The sequence below is a fragment of the Amia ocellicauda genome, chromosome 7 (genome assembly GCF_036373705.1).
Source record: "Amia ocellicauda isolate fAmiCal2 chromosome 7, fAmiCal2.hap1, whole genome shotgun sequence".
Lineage (NCBI taxonomy): Eukaryota > Metazoa > Chordata > Actinopteri > Amiiformes > Amiidae > Amia > Amia ocellicauda.
This window is the reverse complement of record NC_089856.1, coordinates 13,473,415-13,501,062: the sequence shown is the minus strand read 5'-3', so window position 1 is coordinate 13,501,062 and position 27,648 is coordinate 13,473,415. Positions and strand designations below refer to the sequence as shown.

At 48.6% G+C, this 27,648-nt stretch overlaps 2 protein-coding genes across 5 annotated transcripts; both read left to right on the top strand.

Moving 5' to 3' along the window:
• Window positions 1-1,938: 1,938 nt before the first annotated feature.
• Window positions 1,939-22,171, top strand: esyt1a (extended synaptotagmin-like protein 1a). 3 transcript variants are annotated; one of them, XM_066708540.1, is made up of 32 exons: window positions 1,939-2,419; window positions 2,565-2,948; window positions 10,533-10,574; window positions 11,120-11,254; window positions 11,495-11,568; window positions 11,655-11,727; window positions 11,854-11,943; window positions 12,239-12,294; window positions 12,646-12,766; window positions 13,007-13,183; window positions 13,355-13,437; window positions 13,583-13,631; window positions 13,747-13,836; window positions 13,926-14,021; window positions 14,424-14,495; window positions 14,663-14,749; window positions 14,961-15,110; window positions 15,513-15,710; window positions 15,965-16,135; window positions 16,286-16,368; window positions 16,522-16,570; window positions 16,650-16,739; window positions 16,845-16,940; window positions 17,105-17,176; window positions 17,323-17,409; window positions 17,559-17,705; window positions 17,871-18,022; window positions 18,232-18,330; window positions 18,493-18,624; window positions 18,761-18,866; window positions 18,970-19,019; window positions 20,460-22,171. In XM_066708540.1, the coding sequence occupies exons 2-32, from the start codon at window positions 2,604-2,606 to the stop codon at window positions 20,485-20,487; spliced, it is 3,300 nt and encodes a 1,099-aa protein (XP_066564637.1). In that variant the 5' UTR covers window positions 1,939-2,419; window positions 2,565-2,603; the 3' UTR covers window positions 20,488-22,171. The 3 variants fall into 3 exon arrangements, with proteins under 3 accessions (XP_066564637.1, XP_066564636.1, XP_066564638.1); XM_066708541.1 differs by having other exon boundaries at window positions 1,944-2,032; XM_066708539.1 differs by having other exon boundaries at window positions 1,939-2,948.
• A 311-nt stretch (window positions 22,172-22,482) lies between these two features.
• On the top strand, window positions 22,483-27,477 carry LOC136752859 (uncharacterized). Of its 2 annotated transcripts, none has more exons than XM_066708537.1 (6): window positions 22,483-22,698; window positions 23,591-23,740; window positions 24,138-24,420; window positions 25,059-25,198; window positions 25,400-25,667; window positions 26,113-27,477. In XM_066708537.1, exons 2-6 carry the CDS (start codon window positions 23,696-23,698, stop codon window positions 26,250-26,252), a joined length of 876 nt encoding a protein of 291 aa, XP_066564634.1. In that variant the 5' UTR covers window positions 22,483-22,698; window positions 23,591-23,695; the 3' UTR covers window positions 26,253-27,477. The 2 variants fall into 2 exon arrangements, with proteins under 2 accessions (XP_066564634.1, XP_066564635.1); XM_066708538.1 differs by lacking the exon at window positions 22,483-22,698 and adding an exon at window positions 22,706-23,076.
• Window positions 27,478-27,648: the final 171 nt, after the last annotated feature.

Below are 27,648 nucleotides of genomic sequence, written 5' to 3'. Positions count from 1 at the left end.
GAAAAGCAACAGAGTGTGTGAGAGAGAGAGGGCCAATAAAAACACAAATGAAGGAGTTCTCTCTCTGTCTTGCTCCCTTTCTCCTCTTTTCCCTCTCTCTCTCTCTCTCTGTCCCAGACTCATGAAACCAATCTCCCGTGCAGCCAGCCAGCTGCCTGTATCCCGGCAGCGACGCGACCTTGGCACTATCATTAGAAGAGTGTCCGGGTAAAAAATCTGTTACCATGGAAACCCCCTAGAAGGGAGGGTAGAGTGGGGTGAGCATGGGGAGGGATTGTTTTGAACGCCAGCTTTGTCCCTGTGTATTAGTGTACCATGTGTCTATGTATTTTTTTTTGTGCATTATTGCACTGTGTCCCTGTGTGTAACTGCTGTGTGTTACTGCACTCTCTGTATTTTACTGCTGTGTGTTACTGCTTTATTACTGCACTGTCTCTGTGTCACTGCACTGTGTCTCTGTGTGTTACTACTGTGTGTTATGACACTGGGTCTCTGTATGTTTTTGCTGTGTACTCCTGTGTATAAAGTATCTGTCCTGTTGCAGATGCAGCTCCTGGTCTGTGAGCAGCTCCTCCTTCAGTCAATAATGCAGCTGCTCTCAGCCCTGTAGCCAGGGTGGGTATCTTTCTCTCTCTCTCTCCTCGTAATTTTTTTACTCTTTCCCTTCACCCTCCCTCTCTCTCTCTCTGTTTGTCGATCTCTATATTTGGTTAAACTGCTAAAGGTTGTATTACAAGTCATCTGTTTGCTTGTGCTTTCTTGCTTGCCCCCATCTCTCTGCTCTATGTGTCTTGTGATTTGTTGTTGTGCAGATTATTTAATTTTGTTCTCTTCTCACTCCCCCCCCACACACGCTTGCTGACCACAACATCATGTTAGCTCCTGAAATTGACCTCCCGGAACTGAATGACAGGAAGCAATGCGGGGAGTTGTGTGTTACCCAACAGTGGTTTGAAAGGGGGAAGAAAATAATCATTGCACAACACCAGCCACCTTGTAGCTTGTCTGGGCCAGGTCTCTGTCTCTCAGCTGGACTGCTGCTGGTACAGTATAGCATAGTCTAGATTAATAGAGTATAGCACAATATTCAGTTAAGTATGGTATATGTCAGTACAGCACAGTATAGTTTAGTACAGTACAGCACAGCACACTACACAAAATCATGAGTTGCATCAACAATAACAAACCCAAAGCTCAAAGGCTCCCTAGTAAGCAGAAGAGAAAACGCTTACACACACTTGCACAAATACAACACGTACCACAGTACACACTTATACACAAATACAGCACACACATTTATACAAACATTTAGCACACACAATTACACACTATACACACATACAGTACACACTATTCACATACAGCACTCACAATTACACACTATACTCAAATACAGCGCACACTTAATTTCACTTATATACACCTACAGCACACACACACACACACACTTATACAAATACAACACACGCAATTACACTCATATACACAGATACAGCCACCTGTCTGCAGTCTGGAGAGCGGGCCTGATTTCTACAGGTCACCTGTTCCTACTGTGAACAGGGCCCTCAGTGACGCCACACACAAACTAACAAACACACTGATACTGTCAGACACTGGAGACCCGGTTATACTGGTCTGAGAAGAACAGATCAACACAGAGGGTCTCCAGCTCTGTCCATGACCGAACTGGCCACAGTACAATACAATTAACTATAATACAGAACTAAGAAATAAATACGTATTCCCCACCACACACGTCAAATAAAGAAATAAAAGGCCCTGTGGCACGTCTGCCTCAGAACAGACAGAAGTCAAACGCTTCAGTTACAGCACGAATCGGTCAGACCCAAGTTGTTACCACCATCTCTCCTCCCATCTCATTCATTCCTCCCTCCCTCTCTCTCTCTCTTTCTCCCTCCCAGTCTCACTGTCTCTGCCTCCTTCCCTCCTTCCTTCCTTCCTTCAGAGTAACGGGACTGTTGTCGGCAGCGGGGCGGGCGGTGCAGTCGGGGGCCACGTTGTCGTAAACCTGGTGTGTTTTTATTTTGGTCGCGATGATCTCTCTCTCTCTCTCTCTCTCTCTCTCTCTCTCTCTCTCTCTCTCTCTGATGCACTGCAGTGCTGAAGGGTGTGTTCAGACGAGCTAGCACAAGTACAGTCACTGCGCTGCTTTACAACTTGCAGCTCCGTTTTCCTGCGTTTTTTCTTTTTTCTGTAAGGACCCAAACAGAGAGGCAGCACAACACATGTCAGAGGAACAGGAATATAAATAGTTCTTATTGTTTAACTGTAATTCTTGTTTTTTGTTGGGTGCAGAAACGGTGCAAGTCGGTTGATTTTATTTTGGACGTGACAGTCTGCTTTGACCGTGTATTGGAGCTACACCCCAGTCAACGTTTGGCTGATCATTTAATTTAATGTAATGTACATATTATATATGTATTAATCACTTAACAGCGACTTATTATTTTTAGCACGCATTTTGAGCTGCCACAAGTTGATTTTCTTTTTAATGTTATTATTTTCACCAACCTCCATGTGATTCTCCACTTACTGGACCGCAGCGTTAAAAGTACATCCAAGTCCAGTCGGTATCGGTAGCGATGCGGAACGCCGAGGGAGCGCCGGGGCCGACCGGGGGGGAAGCACCGAACCCGGAGGAGACCTACGGTGCCGACCCGGCTCTGGACCAGCCCCCGGGAGTCAATGCCGTCTCAGTGCTGTTGTCCTTCGGGAAGTGCCTGGGCGCCCTATTGCCAGTGTACTTGGCCGGGTACTTTGGGTTCAGCATCAGCCTGGTGGTGTTCGGGCTGATGGTGTACATGGGCTGGAAGTGCACCCGGGAGGGCAAGGAGACGCGCCTCAGGGCCGCCCTACACCAACTGGAGCAGGAGCAGGACCTCACCGGCACCCGCATCTTCCGGAGCAAGAGAGACCTCCCGACTTGGGTGAGTGACGAGAGAGGACAGGATGTCCGTGTCCACTAATTCATTAACTAACTCATTAAGTCATTAACTTGCTGGCCATTGTCATAACCCCCCACCCGTGCATCACTCACTGTCCTGAGAGTTTGTGTATTTGCCCTCATTTTTTGTTTAGTTTTATTTGTTTAGCTAGCTACCTTCCCTTGTCCGTTATGTTTTCTCTCTCTATGCACTGCGTGCGTTGCTCAAGCTGGGGGATTGTGATACCTCTGACTGCGCCCCTCCTAACCCCTGTCAGTGGCCTATGCACACACAGTCTCCCTGCGCCGATACCAGTACCGAGCCTGGGTTCGACTGCGGGTCTGTGTCTGTGTAAACATGCTTGTGTTGCGGGAGACACCGATCGTGTCAAATTGCAGCTGCGATTCCTTCATGAACATCCTAACACCGTGAGGCGTGTTGGCCAGCGATGAAGTGTTAACCGCCCTGCTTTCAAAACAGACATGCTTACTGCTCGGCCACCCTTTTTTTTTCCCTTTTTTAATTTCAGTCCAACCTCTTGACACACACGCTCTCTCCCCGCCTCAAAGCACACCCTCCCTTCCTCTCCTTTTCATTATTTTAATTTCTTTATATTTTGTTTCCATTTGCAACGTCTCTCCGCCCACGTCGGCCGGAAAGAGCGCTGTGACAGAGTTGGCACCTCTCTTAGTTAGATTTGGTCAAAAGAGAAATATAAACGCATCAACCGAGAAACTGGCATCTCGGGTGCAACCAGAAAAAAAAAAACAACTTGGAGTGGAGTGGAGTGTAATTGTAAATACTGTTTATTTGGTTAAAGTATTTTACATTTCTTAAAATAAAACAATTCCAATTTTAATACTTATGATTAAAATCATTTAAAATATCAGTTCTTAAAATCACTTAAAAATTTTTAAAATCTTGTGATTTTTAACAAAACTAAAACAATTAACTTTAAAATAAACGTGCTCAAATCAAATAAACAAAACGTGATAAAAGCAAAAACTGCACACCAACAAAAAAGTCAAATACATTGAAAATAACTGAAAATGCATTAGACAAAATAAAGAAACAATTAAAAAGGAAAAATAAAAAACAAACAAAAAAAGTCTAATGCATTTTAAATTAAACCCAAAACGGTCAATGTATTTGACAACAAAATACAACAAAACTATACCTAAAAAGCCCTAAACAATGTGATTTAAAAACAACTAAATCTTTAAAAACAATTAAGATTCGTTATTTAAAATCTTCTTTTAAAAACAATCATTCATAAAATCTTTAAAAGATCTTTAAAAGATCTTGGACTCGCGCTCCAGCAGGGGGAACTAACCGTCCCCGGAGGTGGGTCCCATCATGGGATCCTAAGCTCCCCCAGATCTTGTATGCGCCAGTTCTTAAAGGCTTCCTCCTTGCCCCTCTGATGGACCTCCAGATTGACGTAGTCTTTTACAAACACCATGCCCCTCCGCGCGATGACGATCGGGTCCAGCTCCTGCTTATTGAACAAACAGATGTTCCGTCCCTCCCACAGTGCCTGCTTCACTGCGCAGACGACACGCCACCAGCACCTCAAGGTAGATGTAGAGATTCCCTTGGCTGGACCGTATAGGATCTGCTGGGCGGTCGCCCGCGCAGGAACGGCAAACCTGTGGAGGAACGGAGAAAAGAGGAGCCAGACCCTGTGGGCGGAGGGGCACTCACTAAAGATGTGAGCCTCCGTCTCCTTCCCCAGGCAACCCTTATAGGGGCAGGTGTCATAAGGAGCTATGCCCCTTCTGTGCATGAACACTCGGGTGGGGAGACACCGACTCACAGCCATCCAGGAGACATCTTTCTGCGTGTTCGTGAGGCAAACGTGCGTAGCGTTAGCCCAGATAAACCGGCAGGTTTCGGGAGGGAAATCTTCTATCCGGCTGGTCTCCTGGGCAGATCTCATCTGACTACAGATGGTCTTATAATCCCAGGAGGCCAGCACGACTTTATGGAGGCCTACTTCGAGCGCAAAGGCTCGGAGCGCCCTGTAGAACGGCGGGGGATCCCACGAGTGCGGCCTGGTGTTATCCATGGCGCAGAGGCCGAATGGTCTCAGGCTGCTGGCAAAATAAAAGCGGTTCATAAAACTCACTTTCTTGCCAGCAGCCTGGATGTTCTTGACCACATAGGCCAGCCCCTGCGCCTTTATCAGCCGCACAACGTCCGGGACCCCCCTGCCTCCATCCAGGGTACCCTTCACCATCTGCACTCTTTTCAGCCTCTCCATTTTGCTCCCCCAGACAAACCGAAATATAATTCGGGTCACTAGTTTTGCGATAACCTTGTCTGGGGGGAAGATCATTCCTACGTAGAGGAGTATCGGGAAGAGGATGGCCTTTACGACCAGCACCTTACCAGCCATCGTCAAGGTCCTTGTGCTCCAGCCGTGGATCTTCCTTTGGACCTTTGCTATGGCCTCCTCCCAGCTCCGGGTGCCCGTGTTGCTCCCGTCGATCGTGATCCCCAGAACCTTGATAAACGGCTTCACAGGGAACACGGTCGGCGGGCCCCGGCCGACAGGCCATGCCCTGGAGAGGTAGACCTCGCTCTTGGCCTTATTCACAGCGGCCCCCGTCGCCCTGCAGAAGCCGTCCAGCAGTTCCTCGACCCTGGCCACGGACGGAGCGTCCGTGCAGACCACGGCCACGTCGTCCATATAGGCCAGGGCCTTCAGTTGCTCTCCGCCGGAACCCGGGAGATGGAAACCTGTCACCCGGACGTCCCGGCGGATCGCCTGCATGAACGGCTCCAAGCAGAGGACGTACAGCAGGGCCGACAGGGGACAACCCTGCCGGACCCCCGACCTGACCGGAAATGGTTCGGTCAGGTGGCGGTTCACAAGGACCCTGCTGCTTAGGCCGCTGTAGATGATCTTGACCCACTTCCTCAGGCCAAGAGCGAGACCCATCCTCTCCATAACAAGCTGCAGGTATTCGTGGCCCACTCTGTCGAAGGCTTTCTCCTGGTCCAAGCTGATTAGGACCAGGGGAAGCCCTCTCTCGTTCGAGTAGGCCACGACATCCCTGAGCAGCATGGCGTTGTCGGCCACCGATCTCCCCCGGGCACCACAGACCTGGTCGGGACCCACGACTTGAGGGAGTGGCCGCTGCAGCCGGAGCGTCAGTGCTTTGGCCAGTATCTTGTAGTCGGTGCACAGGAGGCTGACTGGCCGCCAGTTCCTCAGATCTTTCGGGTCTCCCTTCTTGTGAAGAAGGGAGAGGATACTTTTCTTCATCGAAGGGGCCAATCTGCCCTCTCTGTACATCGACCCCAGGACCTGGCCCAGATCTTCCTTAAGCACCTCCCAAAAGATCTTATAGAACTCAGCAGGGATCCCGTCGGGACCCGGTGTCCTTCCAGAGTTAAGACTCTTTATCACCTGGGAGAGTTCAGTGGTGGTGATCTCTGGATCCTCCTCCTCCTCCTCGTCCCCCTCATTGCGGGACTCCAACAGGGACAGAAAGTGATGGATCAGATTTTGATCCACCACCTTCTGGTCGTACAATTCCCTGTAGAAATCCCGCACCACTGTCTCAACAGCCTCTCTGCCCTCCACCTCTTGCCCCGAGGAGTCGATCATGGAGGACATTGCAGGCCGCCTCTCCTTCGTTTTCTTGAAGAAGAAGCGGCTGCATTTCTCATCGTCCTCCATGATGCGGACCCTGGAAAGGACCTTGATCTTCTCTTGCTCCTCCCGATAGAGGGCGGAGAGACTCAGTTTGACCCGAGCCACCTCCTCAGCTAGGTCGAAGCCTCTGAGCTGTAAAAGACTCAGGCGCTGGAGGCGGGCGTTTAGATGGGAATATCTCGCCCGCCTCTCGCGAGCTTTCCGTTTCCCCAGCTGAATGAAGTAGCCCTTGGTTCTTTTCTTCATCATCTCCCACCACTCTATGGGAGAATCAAAAAGGTCCTTCAGGGTCCTCCACTCCTCGAGGCGTCTGCTAAAGGTCTTAATCACACGAGGGTCATCGAGCAGAGAGGTGTTGAGCTTCCAGACCCCAGGCCCCGACTCCCGTGTGCTTGGAGTGTAATTGTACTTGACTGGAGAGGGTAGTATAATCTAATGTGCTGAACTGGATTGGGAGAAGTGGAGTGGACTAAGTGGAGTGCACTCGACTGGGCCGAACTGGACTGTGGCCCAGGGTGTGCTTGCTATGGCTCCTCTGAACGGCCTGGGCAGTAGCAGCCCGGGCTGCCCTCAGTACCGGCCTGAGGATCACAGTCCGTCTGCAGTGTGACCCCTGTGTTGACCAGGGTGCCTGAGTAATGGGGCAGCGTCGGTTTTGCGGTTTCTCTTCACTGCTGTGGTCTCATCCTCATGCTGCTCATTCAGTGTCAGTACCTCTGACACTGCAGACCAGTATTGATCTGCCCACTGAATCACATCTCTCTCTCTCACACACACACACACTCCCCCTGCATCTATCTCCCCCTGTCTCTTTTACACCCCCACCCTGTCTCTCTCTCTCTCTATTTAACTTCCTCTCTCATGGCCCTGCCTGGCTCCCTGTCACTCACTTCTTCACAGAGTCATAAATAATTAACAAAGCAATCTAGCACACTGTATTGCACTGTGTAACACTGCATTATACTGCACTGCACTATACTCTACTGTAGGATTGTACTGCACTGCAATCTACATGCACTGTAAGAATCGCACACACACATGCGCTCTCTGTCTCTCACACTCACACACTCTCTCACTCACGCACTGTCTCTCACACACACTCTCACACACTCTCTCTCTCACACACACGCACTCTGACACACACGCAGTCTCTCACAAGCACTCTCACACACTTACACACACACACACACACACACATACATAGATATCTGCATACAAGCTAACAGTGTTTCCTCCATAGTAGCCCCCTCTACACAGTGTGTGGGTGCAGTGTGTGTGATTGTGAGTGTGCAACAGTGTGTGTATGTAGTGTGGGCTGTGGGTGTAGGGGGTGTGGTGGGGGGGGCAGGAAATGTCTAGCGGCTGCATTGCCATCTACTTCCTTTTTTGTCAGTTTTAACTTGCTTTTGTGCGTGTCTCTAAATCTGTTTTCACTCTACATCATCTAATCCCGAGTTGAGTGGACCTGGGCGACCTTGAGTTCAGCCCTGCTTCCGTTCACATTGGCCCTGTGCTTCAGTGCACGGGATACGGTTCACATGAACATTTTGTGGTTGAATACGACCAATGTCTGTCTGTCAGTTTACTTCAAGCAGTGTCTGTCAAATTCAAATTCAAGTTCAAAATAAGCTTTATTGGCATGATGAGTTCACTCAGGTGATGCCAAATCATTTAGGACCGTAAAATAAATAAATATGTTAATGAAAAGAAAAGGTCACTGTTTCTTGGGGTGTCTACACCAGTTCATCCTAGTTTGTGTGTGTCTGTCTGTCTGTGTCTTGGGCTTCTCTAGGGTGAGGGAGCGGTTATCTTTCCAGGGTTCAGGGGTGAGAGGTCATTGTTGCATTCTGACTTTTCAGTGAGTCAGGGCTGTGTCACTGCAGCAGCTGTGAGACTTATGCTGGCCAGAGTTATTTTCTCACTCCCTCCTTCTTGTCTCTTTCCCTCCCTGCTTTTTACTCTCAGTTCTTCCCTCACCCCTTCCTTGTTTCCCCATCTGAAATCTCTCCCCTCTTTCTTTTTCTCACTTCCTTCTGTACTCCTTTCCCCTTGATTAGTCCTCCCTCACACTTTCTCTCACTTTCTCTTTCAATTTGTTCCCCCCTTTTTTCTCCTGCAGTCATTGTTTTCTTCCCTCCCTCACTCCCTCCCTTCCTCCCTCTCTCTCTCTCTGCCACATTCTTCAGTCTGTCCAGTTCTGGCTATATTAGGCAATTCTTCAACTCTGGGTCTCTGAGGAGAGAGAGAGAGGGCAATAGAACAGGAGTGCAGAGAGGAGGGTGAGTCATCAGAGAGAGAGAGGAGAGGAAGTGGGGGAAGTGTAAGAGAGGAGGAGAGAGAGGTACAGGGTACATACTGGTGTGCCAGGTGGTTCGATCGTTCAGTGTATCTTTTCCTGTGGCCGGATACTGAGAGCTCCAGATACAGGCTGTGCTGACAACCAGTCTCACTCACACATGCTCAGACACACACACACGCACTCACACGTGGACAGATGCACACAGGATAGAATGCCAAATATACTGCGTTTCCACCAATTTCATTTCCATACTGTGTCAGCACATTACGCCAATGTAGAGTAATGAAAGCATGCCAGGCCGATCCCATGAAAAGTGTAATTTTGTGTAATGATGCAAATGGTAGACATGGAAATAACTGTAAAAGCAGATGTTGTTTATTTTAACAAATAAAAAAACAAAAACTATCCTTTCAACATACATATCTGGTACTGGAGTAGAATTGATTACCCCAGCTCCGGTAAGTATAGGATGATGTCCTAAAATATCAGCAATAAGGTCATAGTATCTGCATACCTTACGCCCCTGTCCACTCAATTTTTGTATTTTGTCACAACACTGCACTCTGTTTCTTTCAATTCCTGCACTTCTAAATTATTGAGATATTTGGTTTTATACCTGCATGTTCCTGACTGCAGTGTTGAGCTGTTTTGGGATGTTATATTCACCCCATGTTTTTACCAGCATTTTAATTTCATAACCCCCCATGGAGCTTGTTTAACTGTCATTCTTGTGCCGTTGCATAGACTCTCTCACAACAGTCAGCGCCGTGTCGTGCCAGTGTCAGACATGAAAGGATGCGCTGGCACGGCATGATGCTGACACGGCAGGGCACGGTATGCATTTGTACAAATATCGTGGAAACAACTCGAAATGCTTTCACAACAGTGACAGCGATGGCTCTGGCAATTTGCTATGGCACCTCACACCTCAACTAGCTTTTGTTTGTCATTTGCAAACTTCTCTCTTGTCTCACTCTTTCTCACACTGACACACACAATACTGCCTATCTGCTCACACAATCTCTGCTCTCTGCTTCTCTACTTCCCTGCACATCTTTCTATCTCTGTCTCTCTGTTGGGTTCGGTCTGTCTTTCAGTTTCTCTCCCTCTCTGGCAGCGTGTATATTTTATAAACAAGAATGGGCCCAAGGTTCAGTTTTTCTTTCTTTCTCTCTTCAAATGAAAAAACAAATCTTTACAGTGCATGAAACAGGACACAGTAGAAACCACACCCTACAGCACTGCCCTGCGGTGTGAATGCAATAGAAACCTTTGACAGTTCAGTACGTTTCCATGCAGAGATACATGCAGGACAGCGGCTGCAGCAGCTCGGCCTCAGTGCAGATTACGTACATGCAGTTTACAGCTTTTTCTTTATCTCTCGGTCTGTCTCTCTCTCTCTCTCTATCGCTCCATCTGTATCTCTCTCTAGTGATTGGCTGTGGTATTTCTGAAGAAGTCTGTGGCTTGTTTAGGGAGGGGCTGTAGGTTTCGAGTTTCTGATCCTTACCAAGGAACAGCGCGGTGAGGGCAAGGAAGGGGGGGTTGTGGGTGGGGGGGGGACAGAATAATTATAGGGGAAGAAAGACATTGGCTACATGACTGTCTGTGTGTCTGTCTGCAGGTGAATTTCCCTGACGTTGAGAAAGTGGAATGGCTGAACAAGGTAAGTCTGCAGAACATACCTCTCACTCTCTCCCTCCCTTCTCCAATCACCTCTCCCCTCTCTCCCACCGCCTTCTTCTCTCCCGCCCCCTCACTTCCCCTTCCTCACTTTCTCCTTCCTTCTCCCCTCTCCTCTGTCCTTGCTCCCTCCCCTCTCCTCCTCCACTCTCCCCCAGTTGCATTATGATGCTGATAATGATGATCATGCTGGTGACGATGAAGGTGATTAGTGGCAATGACTGTGAAGGTGATGGTGCGGTGACGGCGACAGTGATTAGTGGCGGTGACGGCGACAGTGATTAGTGGCGATGACGGTGCATTGATGGTGATTAGTGGCGGTGACAGTGAAGAAGATGACTGTGAAGGTGACGTTGACCATGACGTTGACTGAGAAGGTGTCCGTGAAGGTGACGTTCACCGTGGAGGTGACAGTGTTTTTTGATGACAGTGAAGGTTACAGTGATTTGTGATGATGACAGTGAAGGTGACTGTGATTGGTGGCAAGTCACGGTGTGGTGTGGTGACGTAGCCTTGTTGCTGTGTCAGGTGCTGCAGCAGGCCTGGCCCTTCCTGGGGCAGTACACGGAGAAGCTGCTGCTGGAAACTGTGGCCCCCTCCCTGCGCGCATCCAGCCCCCACCTGCAGACTCTGAGCTTCACTCGCATCAGCCTGGGGGACAAGGTAACAACCACACAAATGCATTACACAACGCCCCCACACACACATACACACATGATACACAACTACAGACAAATGACACACAACCACAAGCACACACGATACACTGACACACAAGGCCCCAAATCTGTGCAAATCGGCAGGTGTGGTTGTATAGTCTTGTATTTCTGTAGTTAGAGTTCCAGCTGTATTGTGGATACAGGGACTGGTAGATGCTGATGTGGGCTGTGTTGTGCTCTCCAGGCTCTGAAGGTGGTAGGAGTGAAGGCCCACACTGAGATGGACAGAAGACAGGTGATGCTCGACCTGTACCTCAGGTAAACCTCTTCACTCTCTCCCTTCACACACACTCTCTCGCTCCCCAGCCCAGTCTTTTAATTGCTCCATCCCTCTCTCCCTGCAGCTACGTGGGCGACGTGGAGATCAATGTGGAGATTAAGAAGTATTTCTGTAAGGCAGGAGTGAAGGGAATACAGGTGAGATCAATGGGAGGGATAGGGGGAGATCAGGGGACTCGTGTGTTTTCACCTCATTTCTCTAAATGGTGGGAACTTGGGGATTCTGTGTCCTTGTGTCTGGCTCTGACTCCTCTCTCTCTCCAGTTACATGGCATGCTGCGAGTGATCCTGGAGCCTCTGATTGGGGACGTGCCACTGGTGGGGGCTGTCACCATGTTCTTCATCCGCCGCCCTGTAAGTCCCTGTCTGTCTGTGCATCCGTCAGTGTGTCTGTCTGTCTTATCTGTCTCTCTCTCTCTCTGTCTCTCTGTATGTGTGTCTGTCTCTGTCTCTTTCTCAGTCTGTGTGGTCTTGGTCTGTCTTTCTCTCTGTTTGTGTGCCTGTTTGTCTTTTTTCTCTGACTTTCTCCCTCTCTCTCTCTTTGTGTATAAAATCTGTTCCCCATCTGTTAGTAACATCTGTGTCTGTCTACCTGCTTGCCTACCTGTTTGTCTGTCTGTCTGTCTGTCCATCTTCCCCTGTCCTGCAGAGACTGGACATCAACTGGACCGGACTAACCAACCTGCTGGACATTCCTGGGCTAAAGTGAGTGATCCCAACCAATGAATCAGTTAATTAATGAATCAGTTAGTACAGGTGTGTAATTAGTTCAGGTGTGCATGCATTCAAAGCCATTTACACTGAGTCAGTAATGGGGGGCTGTAGTAACAGTGCAGGGGTTTTAAGAAGTCATACATAACAGCCTGATACCAAACCAGCTTTCACTGACCTAGTTATTGACTTAATTAGTCCAGATGAACGTGATGTTAGCCACTGAAACCATTGGACCAGGCCAGTAAACAGGAAACAGGAAACATCTAATGTGGGTCCTGTGTATGTGTGTGTGTGTGTGTGTGTGTGTGTGTGTGTAAACAGTGCCCTCTGTTGTCTTTATAGTGTCATGTCGGACACCATGATCATGGACGCAATCTCCTCTTTCCTGGTTCTGCCCAACCGGCTCACAGTGCCCCTAATGGCTGACATGCACGTTGCACAGCTGCGCTCCCCACTGCCCAGGGTAGGAAAGACACTGACAGATTGACACACTGACACTGACAGACTTATCTATATATGCATTCATTACCTTGCCATATTATTGCTTTATTACATGCAAACACACACACACACACACACACACACACAACTGATGCACAGAGCGAAATGTGCCAGCACTTTTCCCTTTCCCTTTCTCCCCTCCTCCCTCCTCTTCCCATTCCTCCTCCTCTCTCTCACTCCCTCTCTCTCCTCGCCCTCTCAGGGTATCGTGCGTATCCACCTGATTGAGGCCGATGCCCTGGCCCCCAAGGACACCTACATCAAAGGGGTGATGAAGGGGAAGTCTGACCCGTACGCCGTCCTGCGTGTCGGCACCCAGACGCACACCTCGCGCACCATCGACAACAACCTGAGCCCCCACTGGGGCGAGATGTACGAGGTGAGTGGGAGGGGACAGTGGAGGAGTGAGTTAGTAAAGAGGACAGGAGGGAGAGGACGTGAGGGAAGCACGGAGGAAGATAAGTAGAGTGGTGGAGAGGGAGACATTTGAGTTTGTGCGTCCCATTGTGTACATCAGTATTAATGGGTTGTCTGGTTTTCTGTGTGTCAGGTGATTGTGCACGAGGTCCCAGGGCAGGAGCTGGAGCTTGAGGTGTTCGACAAAGACCCCGACCAGGACGACTTCATTGGCAGGTACAGGCCTGTCTCCCCCGTCTCTCACCCTCTTGTTCTGAATCTTACTGCACCACCATACCTTGTTATTAGAAGTTTCATTCTCTCTCTCTCTCTCTCTCTCTCTCTCAATCTCTCTCTCTCTCTCTCTCTCTCCCTCTGTCAGGATGAAGATGGACCTTGGGGCAGTGAAGAAGGCAGGAGTGCTGGATGAGGTGAGTCTGCAGCACCCCTAGCCTCATGGGAAGAGAATGTGGAGGAAAATACTTACAGTGCACTAACCTCCCTCTGCCTGTCTCTCTGTTCCTGCCTTCTCTCTCTCTCTCTCAGTGGTTTACTCTGAAGGATGTCCAGTCTGGCCGTGTGCACCTGCGTCTGGAGTGGCTCTCCCTGCTGCCCAGTGCTGACCGTCTGGAGGAGGTGAGCGATCTCCAGTAACCCCTATTAATGGAGTGACGCAGGACAGTGACCCCTAATGACCCCCATCTCTCTCTCTTTATGTGTCTCAGGTGCTTCAGAAAAATCTCACAGTCTCCAGTAAGACCGCTGACCCCCCCTCGGCGGCCATCTTGGTGGTGTATCTGGACCGTGCGCAGGAGCTTCCTGTGAGTCACGGCCCTCCACCCATGTACACTTCTTGTCTCCACCCACCTGCTTCCTGTCTGACTGACTATCATCAGCTCATATTGCACACACATGTACTGTACATGCACAAACACTGCACACACGCACAATCACTGTACACACTGAAGTTCAGTGCTGTGCTGTATAGTGTGTGTGTAGTGCTGTGTGTGTAGATATGCATTGTTGAGTAGTTGTGTAATGCTGTTTTTGTAGCCGTGTTGTTACTGTGTACATGTATGGTTGTGTATCTGTGTAGTTATATATTTGTTGTGTGTGTAGCTGAGTGTTATTGTGTAGCTGTGCTGTGTGTATTATTGTGGGGTGTGTAGTGTTGTGTTGGTGTGTGTGTAGCTGTGCTGATGGTGCTCCTGTTCCTGTTGCAGCTGAAGAAGGGAAATAAGGAGCCCAGCCCCATGGTGCAGCTGTCCGTGCAGGACACCACGCGGGAGAGCAAGGTGGGCCGACACCTCCACGCCCACAAACCTGTGCCCCTGTGCCCCAGTACCCTCCTGTACCCCTGTACCTCTATATGCCCCTGTAACCCCCACACTTATGTCCCCAAATACTGTTATGCACCCCTATACCACAGCCTTGCGTCTCTCACTCCCTCTCTCTCTCTCAGACGTGTTACAGCTCCAGCAGCCCAGTGTGGGAGGAGGCTTTCAGCTTCTTCATCCAGGACCCCCGGAAACAGGACATCGACATCCAGGTCAGCCACAATCAATAATCAATATTCAGTAATTCCTAATCAATATGCATATTAGTAACAATCACTATCTCTCACATTATTGTCATCATCTTGATATTTAACAGGAGTGAGGATAGATCTGCGTTGAAAGCCTCTATCTTTGATCAAATATATATCCGCTCTCTGTTCCTCTCTCTCTCTCTCTCTCTCTTTCTCTCTCTCTCTTTCTCAGGTTAAGGATGATGACCGTGCGCTGACCCTGGGCAGCCTGTGTATCCCTCTGTCCCGCCTACTGATGGTCTCTGACCTCACCATGGACCAGTGGTTTCAGCTGGACAGCTCAGGGCCAGCCAGCCGCATCTACATCAAAGCCATACTGAGGGTGAGAACCAGGGACACTGCCCCCTGCTGCCGGGATTCTGACACTGCACACTGGCACACTGACTGTTGTTCTGGCTCTCTCCCCACCATTCCTCCCTCCCTTTCTGTTATTTTTATTTTATCCATTCCTCCATATCTCTCCCTCCATCTCGCCCTCTCTCTGTCATTCGCAGCTTATGTCCATTGTGTTCAGTACAATTCAGATGAATTCAGCCCAGTTCAATAAAAAAAAAGCTTTATTGACATGACTAAGTTACCTCAGTGTGGCCAAAGCAGTGACAGACAGGCCCGATGCTCAGGTACAGGGTGAAGGAAAACAAAAGATAGAGTATCATACATGTCATTCTCACTCGATCTCTTCCAATGATCCAATCTCTGCTCTGTCTCTATCTCTTTTTTTCAGATTTTGTGGCTGAATGATGCTGCCCCCCCCACCACTCCCGTCTCGCCCTCCCCCTCTGTGCTGGTGCCTGGGGAGGCTGGGGGCGATGAGGAGGAGGGTGTGAAGCCAGGGGTGTCCCCCGGGGGGGTCAGCGTGACCCCTACTCCACCCATCACTCGGCCTCAACACACCAACCCTGAGCAAAGCTTTGCATCAGAGGTGAGTGGGATGGTGTCTGTATGCATGTCTGTTTACACATGTCCATTTGTGGGGATGGTTGTGAGTGTTTGTGTCAGTGCTCACAGTACCAGAATGTAGTGAGTGTTTGTGTGTGTGTATTTGTGTTACTGTATGAGAGAGAGTGTGAGTGTGTGTCCATGTGTGTATCAGAGAGAGCATGTGTGTGTATTTTTATGTGTACACAATGCTCAGTTTTTCCAAGCTGGACTGCAGTTGCGCTCTCTCTCCTACAGGGGGTGCTGCGTATACAGCTGCTGCAGGCTCAGAACCTGGTGGCCATGGACAACTTCATGATGGTCAAGGGCAAGAGTGACCCCTACGCCGTGATACGCACAGGGGGCGTGGCCTTCCGCAGCCGGGTCATCAAAGAGAACCTCAATCCAACCTGGAATGAGATGTTTGAGGTAATTGATAACAATGATCAGAATTTAATACGCCCTGTTGTTGTGTCAGGGAGCTTTATTTTGGCAATGCTGATGTCAGTGCTAATAAAGCTTTTTTGAATTTGAATGTGAGTTGGAATTGAGAGCTGCCCGCATTCCCGCTCCCTGCAGGTGATCCTGACCGAGCTGCCCGGACAGGAGGTGCAGTGCGAACTGTTCGACAAGGACCTGGACAAGGATGACTTCCTTGGCAGGTGAGGGGGGGGGGTGCAGGTGGACAGGTGAGGGGTGGCATGTGTGAGGGGGTGAGGTGGACTGTGCGGATGGAAAGGGGGTTGTACATAGACAGGGTGGGGGCGTGCTCATTGCAGTTATGTCTCAGTCTGACAGTGTCTCTGTCCCTGCAGGTTTAAAGTGAGCCTGAAGGACATCATCACCTCCCAGTACATCAACCAGGTGAGGACTGCCTGTCTGTGAGTCCTGACTACAGTGTGTATGTGTGTTTGCGCTATTAACCCTGTGTGTGCTGTTGCAGTGGTACAGTCTAGCTGATGTGAAGTCCGGCCGTGTCCACCTTATCCTGGAGTGGCTGCCCAGAATGACCGAAACCGCCCGCCTGGACCAGGTCAGCCCCGCCCACTCTCTCATCCTCACTGTGCTCTCCTTTCTCTGTGTGATCTGTGTAATAACCCCTCTCTCTCTTTCTCTTCCCCCCACCCCACCCACCCAGGTGCTGCAGTACCAGTCCCAGGTGTCCTATGTGAACCAGGCAGTGCTGTCGTCCGCACTGCTGTTTGTGTGGGTGGAGCGCGCCCACAGCCTGCCGGTGAGTTGGTGCATCAGTGTGTTGCTGGGTACGGTTTTGTGATGATGTGTGTGCCGTGTGTATGATCTCCGGTGATTTTTCGGTTGCGGTCATCTCTGTGTTTATCTGTTTGCGTGTGACCATGCGGCTGTGGTGTGTAATTGTGCCGTTGTGTTGTTGTTCAGATGAAGAAGAGTGGGAAGGAGCCTAAGGCAGGGGTGGAGCTAACGCTGAAAAACACTTCCCACAGGACCAAGGTCAGCAATTAACTTCAATTAGCACCACTTAACCCCAGTTAAACCTTTTTACCACACTCATTAAAACAATTTCACACTAATAAATGTAATAAATGACATGATTGAAAAATGGCTATTCTCCCTCTCTCTCGTTCTCTCTCTCTCAGGTGTGTGATCGGTCCAATGCCCCAGAGTGGGAGGAGGGTTTTTCCTTCCTGGTTCATGACCCCAGAGAGGAAATTCTGTTCGTGAAGGTGAGGAGGCAGGCCCAGACCGGCGTGGGGCAAAGTGGGGGTTCACCATGCCATTGGGTGTGTCTGTTTACTGACCTCTCTCTCTTCACTCTTCTCTCTTCCTTTCTCCCATTCTCCTGCTCTATCTCTCCCCCTCCCTCTCTCTGCAGATCTCCCACAGCTGGGGAATGCCACTGGGCTCGCTGGTTCTGCCCCTGCGGGAGGTGCTGACTGGGCCGGACCTGGTCCTGGACCGCTGGTTCAATCTGGATGGAGCCCAGTCTGACAGCCAGATACTGCTGAGAGTGGCGCTGAAGGTCAGACACAAAAACAGAGACTGAAACACAGACAGGCTCAGACAGAGAGACTAACTGAAGCTCAGACGGACAGTGTCTGCTGATGTTTCTAACCTGTAGCAGTACAATATTACACACCCCTCACAGGCCGTTCAGTGTCACAGTGTGTGCTCTGTCTCTGACCAGATCCTGGTTTCCCGGGAGACGGAGTGCGGCAGGGGGGAGGTCAGTGCCACCCCCCTCGGAGAGGAGGGGGAGATGCAAGATCAGCCTGTCCCCACCCCGGAGCTCTCTGCAGCCAATCAGGATCTCCGACACAGAGGGGTGCCTGTGCAGGGGTGAGGATCCCATGGCTTCACTGGGCTCCATTCCCAGTGGAATTTGGAACTGTTTTCTCACCATTCTGTTGCTAAGGAGGGAATTCACATTGTCAGAGCTCTAAAACAGATTTTCAAACCCTTTCTGACTTTTTCAAAGCTTTTAATATAAATATCTATGTGTCTCTTTGTGTGTGTGTGTGTGTGTGTGTGTGTGTGTGTGTGTGTAGGGCTGTTGACCATGACAACAGCTTAGTGGGGCAGGTGAAGCTGTCCCTGTCCTACTCCAGCGATGAGAACAGACTGGTCATTATCGTCTATGCCTGCAGGTACGCCTCTCTGTCCACACCCATCCGTCTATCTGTCCATCCATCCATCCCGCCATCAAGTGTCAACAGTCTCTCTTGCACCAGTCTGTGTGTTTCAGCACTGCTCCAACACAGTCTGCATTAACTGTGTGTGTGTGTGTGTCTACATGTGTGTCTGTGCAGGCGGCTGCCGTCCTGTGCGAAGGACGGCTCAGACCCGTACGTCTCCCTCATCCTGCAACCGGACAAGAGCAGAGCCACCAAGAGGAAGACCAACGTAAAGAAGAAGGACCTGAACCCAGAGTTCAACGAGAGGTCAGAGAGAGAGAGAGGGAGAGAATGACAGGCAAAGGGGAGAGAGAGGGAGCATTGGGAGGGGAGAGGTGTGTGCTTGGTATTGACTTTTTTGACAATGTCTGATAAGGCTCTCTCTCTCCCCCCCCTTCCTCAGATTTGATTTTGAGCTGTCTCTGGAGGAGTCTCGGAGGCGGAAGCTGGAGCTGGCCGTCAAAAACAGTGTCTCCTTCATGAGCCGAGAGCGGGAACTCATCGGCAAGGTCTGTCTGTCCCTCCGTACGATTGTCCGTTTGTCCGATTGTCTGTCTGTCCCTCTGTCCGATTGTCCATCTGTCTGAGACCCCATCTATTTTATTCTTTCAGATCCACATTGACCTGGCACAGTTGGATCTGACTTCAGGGGTTACACAGTGGTAAGTTGGGGGTCAGGGGTCACGGGTGGAATATAGAATACGATACCTTACAATATACACTCACCTAAAGGATTATTAGGAACACCTGTTCAATTTCTCATTAATGCAATTATCTAACCAACCAATCACATTGCTGTTGCTTCAATGCATTTAGGGGTGTGGTCCTGGTCAAGACAATCTCCTGAACTCCAAACTGAATGTCTGAATGGGAAAGAAAGGTGATTTAAGCAATTTTGAGCGTGGCATGGTTGTTGGTGCCAGACGGGCCGGTCTGAGTATTTCACAATCTGCTCAGTTACTGGGATTTTCACGCACAACCATTTCTAGGGTTTACAAAGAATGGTGTGAAAAGAGAAAAACATCCAGTATGCGGCGGTCCTGTGGGCGAAAATGCCTTGTTGATGCTAGAGGTCAGAGGAGAATGGGCCGACTGATTCAAGCTGATAGAAGAGCAACTTTGACTGAAATAACCACTCGTTACAACCGAGGTATGCAGCAAAGCATTTGTGAAGCCACAACACGTACAACCTTGAGGCGGATGGGCTACAACAGCAGAAGACCCCACCGGGTACCACTCATCTCCACTACAAATAGGAAAAAGAGGCTACAATTTGCACAAGCTCACCAAAATTGGACAGTTGAAGACTGGAAAAATGTTGCCTGGTCTGATGAGTCTCGATTTCTGTTGAGACATTCAGATGGTAGAGTCCGAATTTGGCGTAAACAGAATGAGAACATGGATCCATCATGCCTTGTTACCACTGTGCAGGCTGGTGGTGGTGGTGTAATGGTGTGGGGGATGTTTTCTTGGCACACTTTAGGCCCCTTAGTGCCAATTGGGCATCGTTTAAATGCCACAGCCTACCTGAGCATTGTTTCTGACCATGTCCATCCCTTTATGACCACCATGTACCCATCCTCTGATGGCTACTTCCAGCAGGATAATGCACCATGTCACAAAGTTCGAATCATTTCAAATTGGTTTCTTGAACATGACAATGAGTTCACTGTACTAAACTGGCCCCCACAGTCACCAGATCTCAACCCAATAGAGCATCTTTGGGATGTGGTGGAACGGGAGCTTCGTGCCCTGGATGTGCATCCCACAAATGTCCATCAACTGCAAGATGCTATCCTATCAATATGGGCCAACATTTCTAAAGAATGCTTTCAGCACCTTGTTGAATCAATGCCACGTAGAATTAAGGCAGTTCTGAAGGCGAAAGGGGGTCAAACACAGTATTAGTATGGTGTTCCTAATAATCCTTTAGGTGAGTGTAAGTTAATATAGAGACTAAAATATAGGTTAACTATCCACTCATTGAATCCTTCTAACTACCCAACCGTAACTCTGCAGGTTCGATCTGTCTCTCCCCTCTCACTCTCTCTTTTCCTATTCTTTCTCTGCTTCATTCTCACAATTCTCTCTCTCTGTCACAGGTACGATCTGAAAGAGGAGACGACCTAAATGACTGATAGTCACTATGACCCAGGCTCAGCCAGCGATGCCTTCAACCCTCCCCTCCACGCTCCCTCACTCCCACTCTGTGACACCAAGTGTTTTTACAATTTAAACAATTAATCTTTTAATTTATCTGCTGTACTGTGAGATTTTGAGGGGGAAAAGAGGGGGGAGAGATATTTTTTATTTGATCACCAGCCAGGTAGATGCAGGGCAGATCCTTCCCTTGTAAACCCATCCTTGACTATGGCTGCAGAAAAGTCAAAATCCAATGAAATCAGTCTCTCAGAGACGCACACATACATACATACAAACATACAAACAGACACACACACACACACACATACACAGATAGACAGACAGACACAGATATGGATGGAGAGGGATAGGAAAGGAGAGAGGTAGAGGGGAAGAGAGAGAAAGAGAGGGAGGTATGTAGGGAGCTGGGAATATAACAATCCCAGAGCTGGTATGGAGAATGGGTCCCCATCGCCGCCTTAAAGACACCACCCAGAGTGCTGTACACCGAAAACCAAAGTTATTTGAACTATTACATTGTTGCTGGTCTATCATTGTTTTTTTAATATGTATTTTATGATTCCTATTGTTATTGTCAGTATTTTTCTGTTCTTTTCAGCGGAGGTAAACAGGAGAGTGTTTGTGTGTTTGTGTGCATGTCTGTATATGCAGACGTGTCACGTGTGGCCTGATCAAAGCTGGAGTTCAGGAGTACAGGAGAGAAAGGGATGCTGGGAATATAGGAATGTGGGAATGAAGAAGGGGAATCCTGAATCTCGGTCTAATTTTTGTCACTCCTAAAAACACGCACACACATAACTATTAGTACGTATACATGTATGTGTAGATATGGCTTCTGCCCAAACTAATTACTTTTGCATTGTGATCACGTCAGTTCAGGGCCAGAATTCAATACCTGTCCACAACAACACGGCGGCGACACAACTGTATACTGTAGCTCCAAAAGTGCCTCGCTGTCACGATGTACACACACACACACATGCAGTCTGTATGTGCCCGTAAAGGGCTGGGGCAAAGGGCATCAGGGGCTCCAGCTGTGCAGAAAACATTATCAACTATCTCTGTTAAGAAATGCAACACAAAACGCGATGGCCACAGTGCCCGGTCTGTGTGGCATGGCCTCACAGCAGGATAAAACACACTTAGCTTCTTAATCAGTGGGAAGGAATATATTTTATTTGGAAAGATTGAAGGATTTTTTAAATATGCATTTCATTTACTTCCATTATAATTCCTATTATTATTGTTATTCTGTGTTCTTGCTTGATGCTTTGTAATGTGCTTTCTCACCATAAAAAGGCACTCTCTACAATGTTTAAAAACATTGAACCCAGTATTAATGGGGAAGGCCACTACAGCCACACTGACAGTGGAGTCGGTTGTGCTCTGTAGCAGCAGGGAAGACAGCGTCTCAGTGTGTTAATGTCATGGTGTTCGAGTCCAGTAGGATTTTGTGCAATAGCTGGACAGAGTGGACAGAGCGGTGCTGACCGTGCCCAGTTTGTGTTTCCTGAAGTCAGGTTTAAGGGTCTGCAAGCAATGTTGATATTTTATTTTGTAATTTTTCCTGATAAATGTGTACAATCGCTCTGTATTCTGAACTCCCCACCTGTACTGCAGCTGCCAATAAACACTGTCTCTCTGCAACGCACTGCCCTGTCACTGTCGTCGCTCATTTCTTGTCTGTGGGTCTGAGCACAACCACAGCCCCTACTGACACAGGGAGAGGCGAGACGCACTGTCCTCCCACTGCCTGGACTGCAACCACACTGCACATGAACACAGGGGAGGGAGGTGATGACAGAATAGTGTGAACTCTGCATGGCTTGGCTGAATCTGTGATGTACAGGTAGACAGCTGGGTAGCTAGAGAGAGAGAGAGATGTGCAGAAAGCAAGATGGAGAGAGTGACAGATTGACCATGGGAAAAATCGATATGAACTGATGGAGAGATTAGAGACAGATAAGAGAGAAAGAAGTAGGTGTGAGAGATAGAGGGAGAGGGGTAGATGGATAGAGGCTGGAGAGGTAGAGAGTGAGAGCCCCCACCTGTCAGTGCACACAGGGGTGTTGATCCCTTTGACTGTTGGGGTCCTGGTTCACCGTTTCGCTTTCATTTCTGACGCCGAAAGCGAAGTGACGCGCCGTGTGAACAGAGCTGCGACTGCGGGGCTGCGAGGTAAGAGGGGCTGCCACTCGCACCTTCCCGTAAATAAACTCCACAAACCGGCTGCGGCTCTCACGCTGCGGCCGCTGACAGGTCTCGGGGTTGACATTAGAGGAGACCCAGGCGCCCGTGTTTTTAAAGGTCCGACTGAAAGACAGTTGGGCGCATCGCAATGTCACGTTAACGGCTTAATGCGAGTGAGTTTGGTGTTTTAATTCGGAGCCGAGGGTTTTGTAAGAACGAGTTTCCATCAAAGTCAGATCTGATGCGACTTTCCGTGCTGTTTTGACCGTAAAGCGAAGGCGGAAAAGGCGAAGTTAAATACAGCCCTGAAGCGAAAGTAATCGGTGCCTGTCCAACTTTCGGAAGTTAAATGTGTAAAGCTTACAGGTTTGTTATTGTTACACGTCCGTTTATTCCTTTGACTTGTTTACGGTGGTTAATTTCTGTGGGTGTACCAGTGGTGCAGATCATCCACGTCAGAATAGCTTATAGCGAATCAATCATCTTCATTATGGTAATTGCTGTTGATTGAGCAGACATCAGAAGAGGAGTTTGATACTGCGGTGTTGTGCTGGAGAGGCAGAGGGTGAGAAAGAGCAGGGTCCCTTCCTCGAAACCGGCTATCTGAGTTAGTCAGATAACTTTCAGGATAACTTGACAGAAGTCTGGCTTTTTCCATCCCTCAAAGGAGGAGATAGCCTGATGTATGTTATCGGATTAAATGAATCCGGCTGATATCCGGAATGAGCTAAACCAGGTAAGAGGAGCGGGCCCCAGGGCAGAGAGCAGAAGCAGGGAGAGGGAGGAGAACAGTATACTGCAGTAGTAGTGACAGGCAAGGCTGAGACTGCCAGAACTGAGCCCCAATAATAATAATAAGGAGAGTAAATCCTCAAAACAGGTCATCCAGACAGAACTGCCAGAGCGACCTGTGAGAGTGAGTGTGTGCGCACACATGTCGATGTAACAGCTGTACAGAGAGCAACTGAGAGGCAGAGGAGACACCATGGCGAACTACAATGGAGCTGTGCCTGAAGAAACCATGGAAACAGTGAGAGCAAACACACACTGTCCTTTACTATGCACAGACTAAAGACACGCACTGTCCTTTACTATGCACAGACTAAAGACACGCACTGTCCTTTACTATGCACAGACTAAAGACACACACTGTCCTTTATTATACACAGACTAAAGACACACACTGTCCTTTACTATACACAGACTAAAGACACACACTGTCCTTTACTATACACAGACTAAAGACACACACTGTCCTTTACTATGCACAGACTAAAGACACGCACTGTCCTTTACTATACACAGACTAAAGACACGCACTGTCCCTTACTATGCACAGACTAAAGACACAAACTCTGTACAGTATAGTACAGTCAGTACTGGGTAGTTTGGTGCAGGTTTCACTGTGGGACGGGCTTCTCTTTCAGGATGTGAGTCCATTGGAGAATAGGAACCAGGATCAGGACCAGGTCCAGGATGACCCAATGGGCTCACAGCTGGATCTGCAGCCCAAAGCGATAGAGACGGCGCAGCTCTATCTCACTGTGGATCTTCCCCCTGAGCAGAAAGTGCCCACAAGGTGGCCTAAACTGTTAGAGAAATCACTGCAGACATTCTGTGCCAAGGCCATAGCAGGCTGCGACGTCATGGCCATGAAGTTGGTGCAGGACAACCCACAGTGTGCTTATGTGGAGGTAGCGCCCCCTTCAGGTGAGAGGACTGCAATTCAAATTGAATCAAATATCCAATAAGTATGGACACAGGCAGCACTGTACTCCTCTTCACTGAGGAGGGGGGTTAATAGATAGTAGATTAATACGGGTGTGTCATATGATTTTGCATCCTTGCAAATGTAAAAAATAATAATAATGGACACAATACCTGACGATACAGTTGTGTTCCTGGTCAAGTTTCCTGTTAAAGGGATTTTTTAAGTAATAATGTTTTAATTATTGTATTGTCCTTCTGAGTAAGTACATGTTTATTTACCCCAAGGCAATTCAATGTAAGTAGAAGGTAACTAAGAGACCCCGAATTCAAAGTGTTGCCCTCACTGGGGGGATGGTGCCTCAAAGCTGGGGCCCCATTCCACGTCTGTATTTGAACCAGAGCTGTTCACTCTATGAGGAACCTAACCAAATTATTAAGTTCGTCCAGCGGATGAATCCATTGGGGGGGGCAGTTCATTATTGATTCGGTCTTTCATTTAAAAGGTATTCACACCGTGAGCGCTCGGGTTGGAATGGAACGGCCCGTTTCCTCCTGTAGTTCAGTACAGGGTGTGGTTTCACAAGATTGCCCCACCTTCACTTTGGCATTTAGTATAATGAACTGTATTGCTCTTCCAGCTGTGGCCGAGCTGCTGGAGATGAAAACCATCGAGCTGCAGTTCACCAAGGATTTCAGAGGCCAGTTCAAGGCACACTTCTCCCAGCAGATGCCTGACGCCATGCTACTGCCACTGAGCACGGCCCTGAGCGCACCACAGGTGAGTATCACAGTGTTCCAGATGGGCACTGTCCCTTACTATAGACACACTAAAGACACACAGTGTCCCTTACTATAGACCTGCTAAAGACATGCACACTGTCCTTTACTTTAGACACACTAAAGACACACGCACTGTATAGTATAGTCAGTACTGTGCAGCTGGGCGTGGGTCTCACTGTGGAACGGGCTTGTCTTTCAGGATGTGAGGAACCAGGATCAAGACCAGGTCCAGGATGACCCAATGGCCTCACAGCCAGATCTGCAGCCCAAAGTGATAGAGACGGCGCAGCTCTATCTCACTGTGGATTTTCCCCCTGAGCAGAAAGTGCCCATAAGGTGGCCTAAACTGTTAGAGAAATCACTGCAGACATTCTGTGCCAAGGCCATCGCAGGCTGCGACATCATGGCCGTAAAGCTGGTGCAGGACAACCCACGTTATGCTACTGTGGAGATAGCGCCCCCTTCAGGTGAGAGGACTGCAATTAAATTGAAACAAATATCCAATAAGTATGGACACAGGCAGCACTGTACTCCTCTTCACTGAGGAGGGGGGTTAATAGATAGATTGTAGATTCATACGGGTGTGTCATATGATTATGCATCCTTACAAATGTAAAAAAAAATTGTAATCATGGACAAAAAATATCTGACAATACAGTTGTGTTTCTGGTCAAGTTTCCTGTTAAAGGGATTTTTATAAGTAATAATGTTTTAATTATTGTATTGTCCTTCAGATTCAGTACATGTTTATTATTGATTCGGTCTTTCATTTAAAAGGTATTCACACCGTGAGCGCTCGGGTTGGAATGGAACGGCCCGTTTCCTCCTGTAGTTCAGTACAGGGTTTGGTTTCACAAGATTGCCCCACCTTCACTTTGGCATTTAGTATAATGAACTGTATTGCTCTTCCAGCTGTGGCCGAGCTGCTGGAGATGAAAACCATCGAGCTGCTGTTCACCAAGGATTTCAGAGGCCAGTTCAAGGCACACTTCTCCCAGCAGATGCCTGACGCCATGCCCCTGCCACTGAGGACGGCCCTCAGTGGTCCCTAGTGCCCTGGGCTGGCATTCAAAAGAGGGGAGGGACTGTGGAGAGTTGGGGGTGGTGCTGGTTTTAGCTGTCAGCCCAGGAGCAGGAGCAGGACTGGGAGGTGAGCAGGGCACGGAGGGGGAGAGTTCTGTGATGAGTGCCTGGAGTCGGCGGTGCACATCATTAGCGCAGTGTGCCATGTCTGCCAGGACGTGTTTGGGAAGGTGTAACCAGCCCCCTAGAAGGATGAGGTATATCAGATCACCTACCAGCCTCCCCAGATTCCCCCACTGTGGCTTGATCCTTCAGGATCGACTACGAGATTCCCAGTGGGATACAGGCAGTGAGAGTGTGTGTCAGTGTTTCTTGAAGCAGTGTGTTTGCTGACATGCATTTTGTGTGTGTGTGTGTGACCATGTTTTTGTTGCACTGTATAAGACACACTTATATTCCCGCTGATTAAGAATGAATCACTGTCAATTACAACCCCAGTGTGAGTGAGTGTGAGTGTTGGTGGTGGGGGTATATTACATTTTAAGGATTCTTTTAAATGTATAATTAGCTACAACTATTATTATTATTATTATTATTATTATTATTATTATTATTATTATTATTATTATTATTATTATTATTAATACTAATATTAATCTGTTGTCGTCTGACATTTTGTAATGTGCTAACTTACCAGAAAAGGGCACTCTGCCATTATATATATATATTTACATGTATGTGTCTCTCTTATACTGAATTGTATTTTCCCATTACCCTGCTCCTCTGCCCCACCCTGCTGACCAGTGTATTAATGGGGAAGGCCACTACAGCCGCACTGACAGTAGAGTCGGTTATGCTCTGTAGCAGCAGGGAAGACAGTGTTAATGTCACGGTGTTCGAGTCCAGTAGGATTCCAGTTTGTGTTTCCTGAAGTTGGGTTTAAGGGTTAGCGGGCGATGTTGATATTTTATGTTGTATGTTTTCCTGATTGTAGTAATACTATATCCGGGTGACAGGGTGTCTTTAAGAGAAGAATTACTGGAAGCATTAAGGAGTTTACTACTGTGAGACTGAGAGCTAAAGCTGTAATTTTGTATTGAATAGAAGTAACTAAAAAGAAGTATATCTCTGGTTCATAATTCATGACACTAATGAATGTAGGCATGTACAATCACTCTGTATCGAACCCCCCACCTGTACTGCAGCTGCCAATAAACACTGTCTCTCTGCACCGCACTGCCCTGTCTCTGTGGTCGCTCATTTCTTGTCTGTGGGTCTGAGCACAACCACAGCCCCTACTGACACAGGGAGAGGCGAGATGCACTGTCCTCCCACTGCCTGGACTGCATGCTGAATAGAGAGATGTGAACTCTGCATGGCGCCGAACCTGTGATGTACATGAAGACAGCTGAGTAACCAGAGAGT

Coding starts and splice junctions, on each gene's coding strand:
- esyt1a (XM_066708540.1), top strand. CDS start 2,604: ATGCGGAACGCCGAGGGAGCGCCGGGGCCGACCGGGGGGGAAGCACCG. Junction 11,569..11,654: donor ATGCTCGACCTGTACCTCAG/GTAAACCTCTTC, acceptor CTCTCCCTGCAG/CTACGTGGGCGACGTGGAGA. Junction 15,711..15,964: donor AGCAAAGCTTTGCATCAGAG/GTGAGTGGGATG, acceptor TCTCTCCTACAG/GGGGTGCTGCGTATACAGCT.
- LOC136752859 (XM_066708537.1), top strand. CDS start 23,696: ATGGCGAACTACAATGGAGCTGTGCCTGAAGAAACCATGGAAACA. Junction 24,421..25,058: donor GGAGGTAGCGCCCCCTTCAG/GTGAGAGGACTG, acceptor TTGCTCTTCCAG/CTGTGGCCGAGCTGCTGGAG. Junction 25,668..26,112: donor GGAGATAGCGCCCCCTTCAG/GTGAGAGGACTG, acceptor TTGCTCTTCCAG/CTGTGGCCGAGCTGCTGGAG.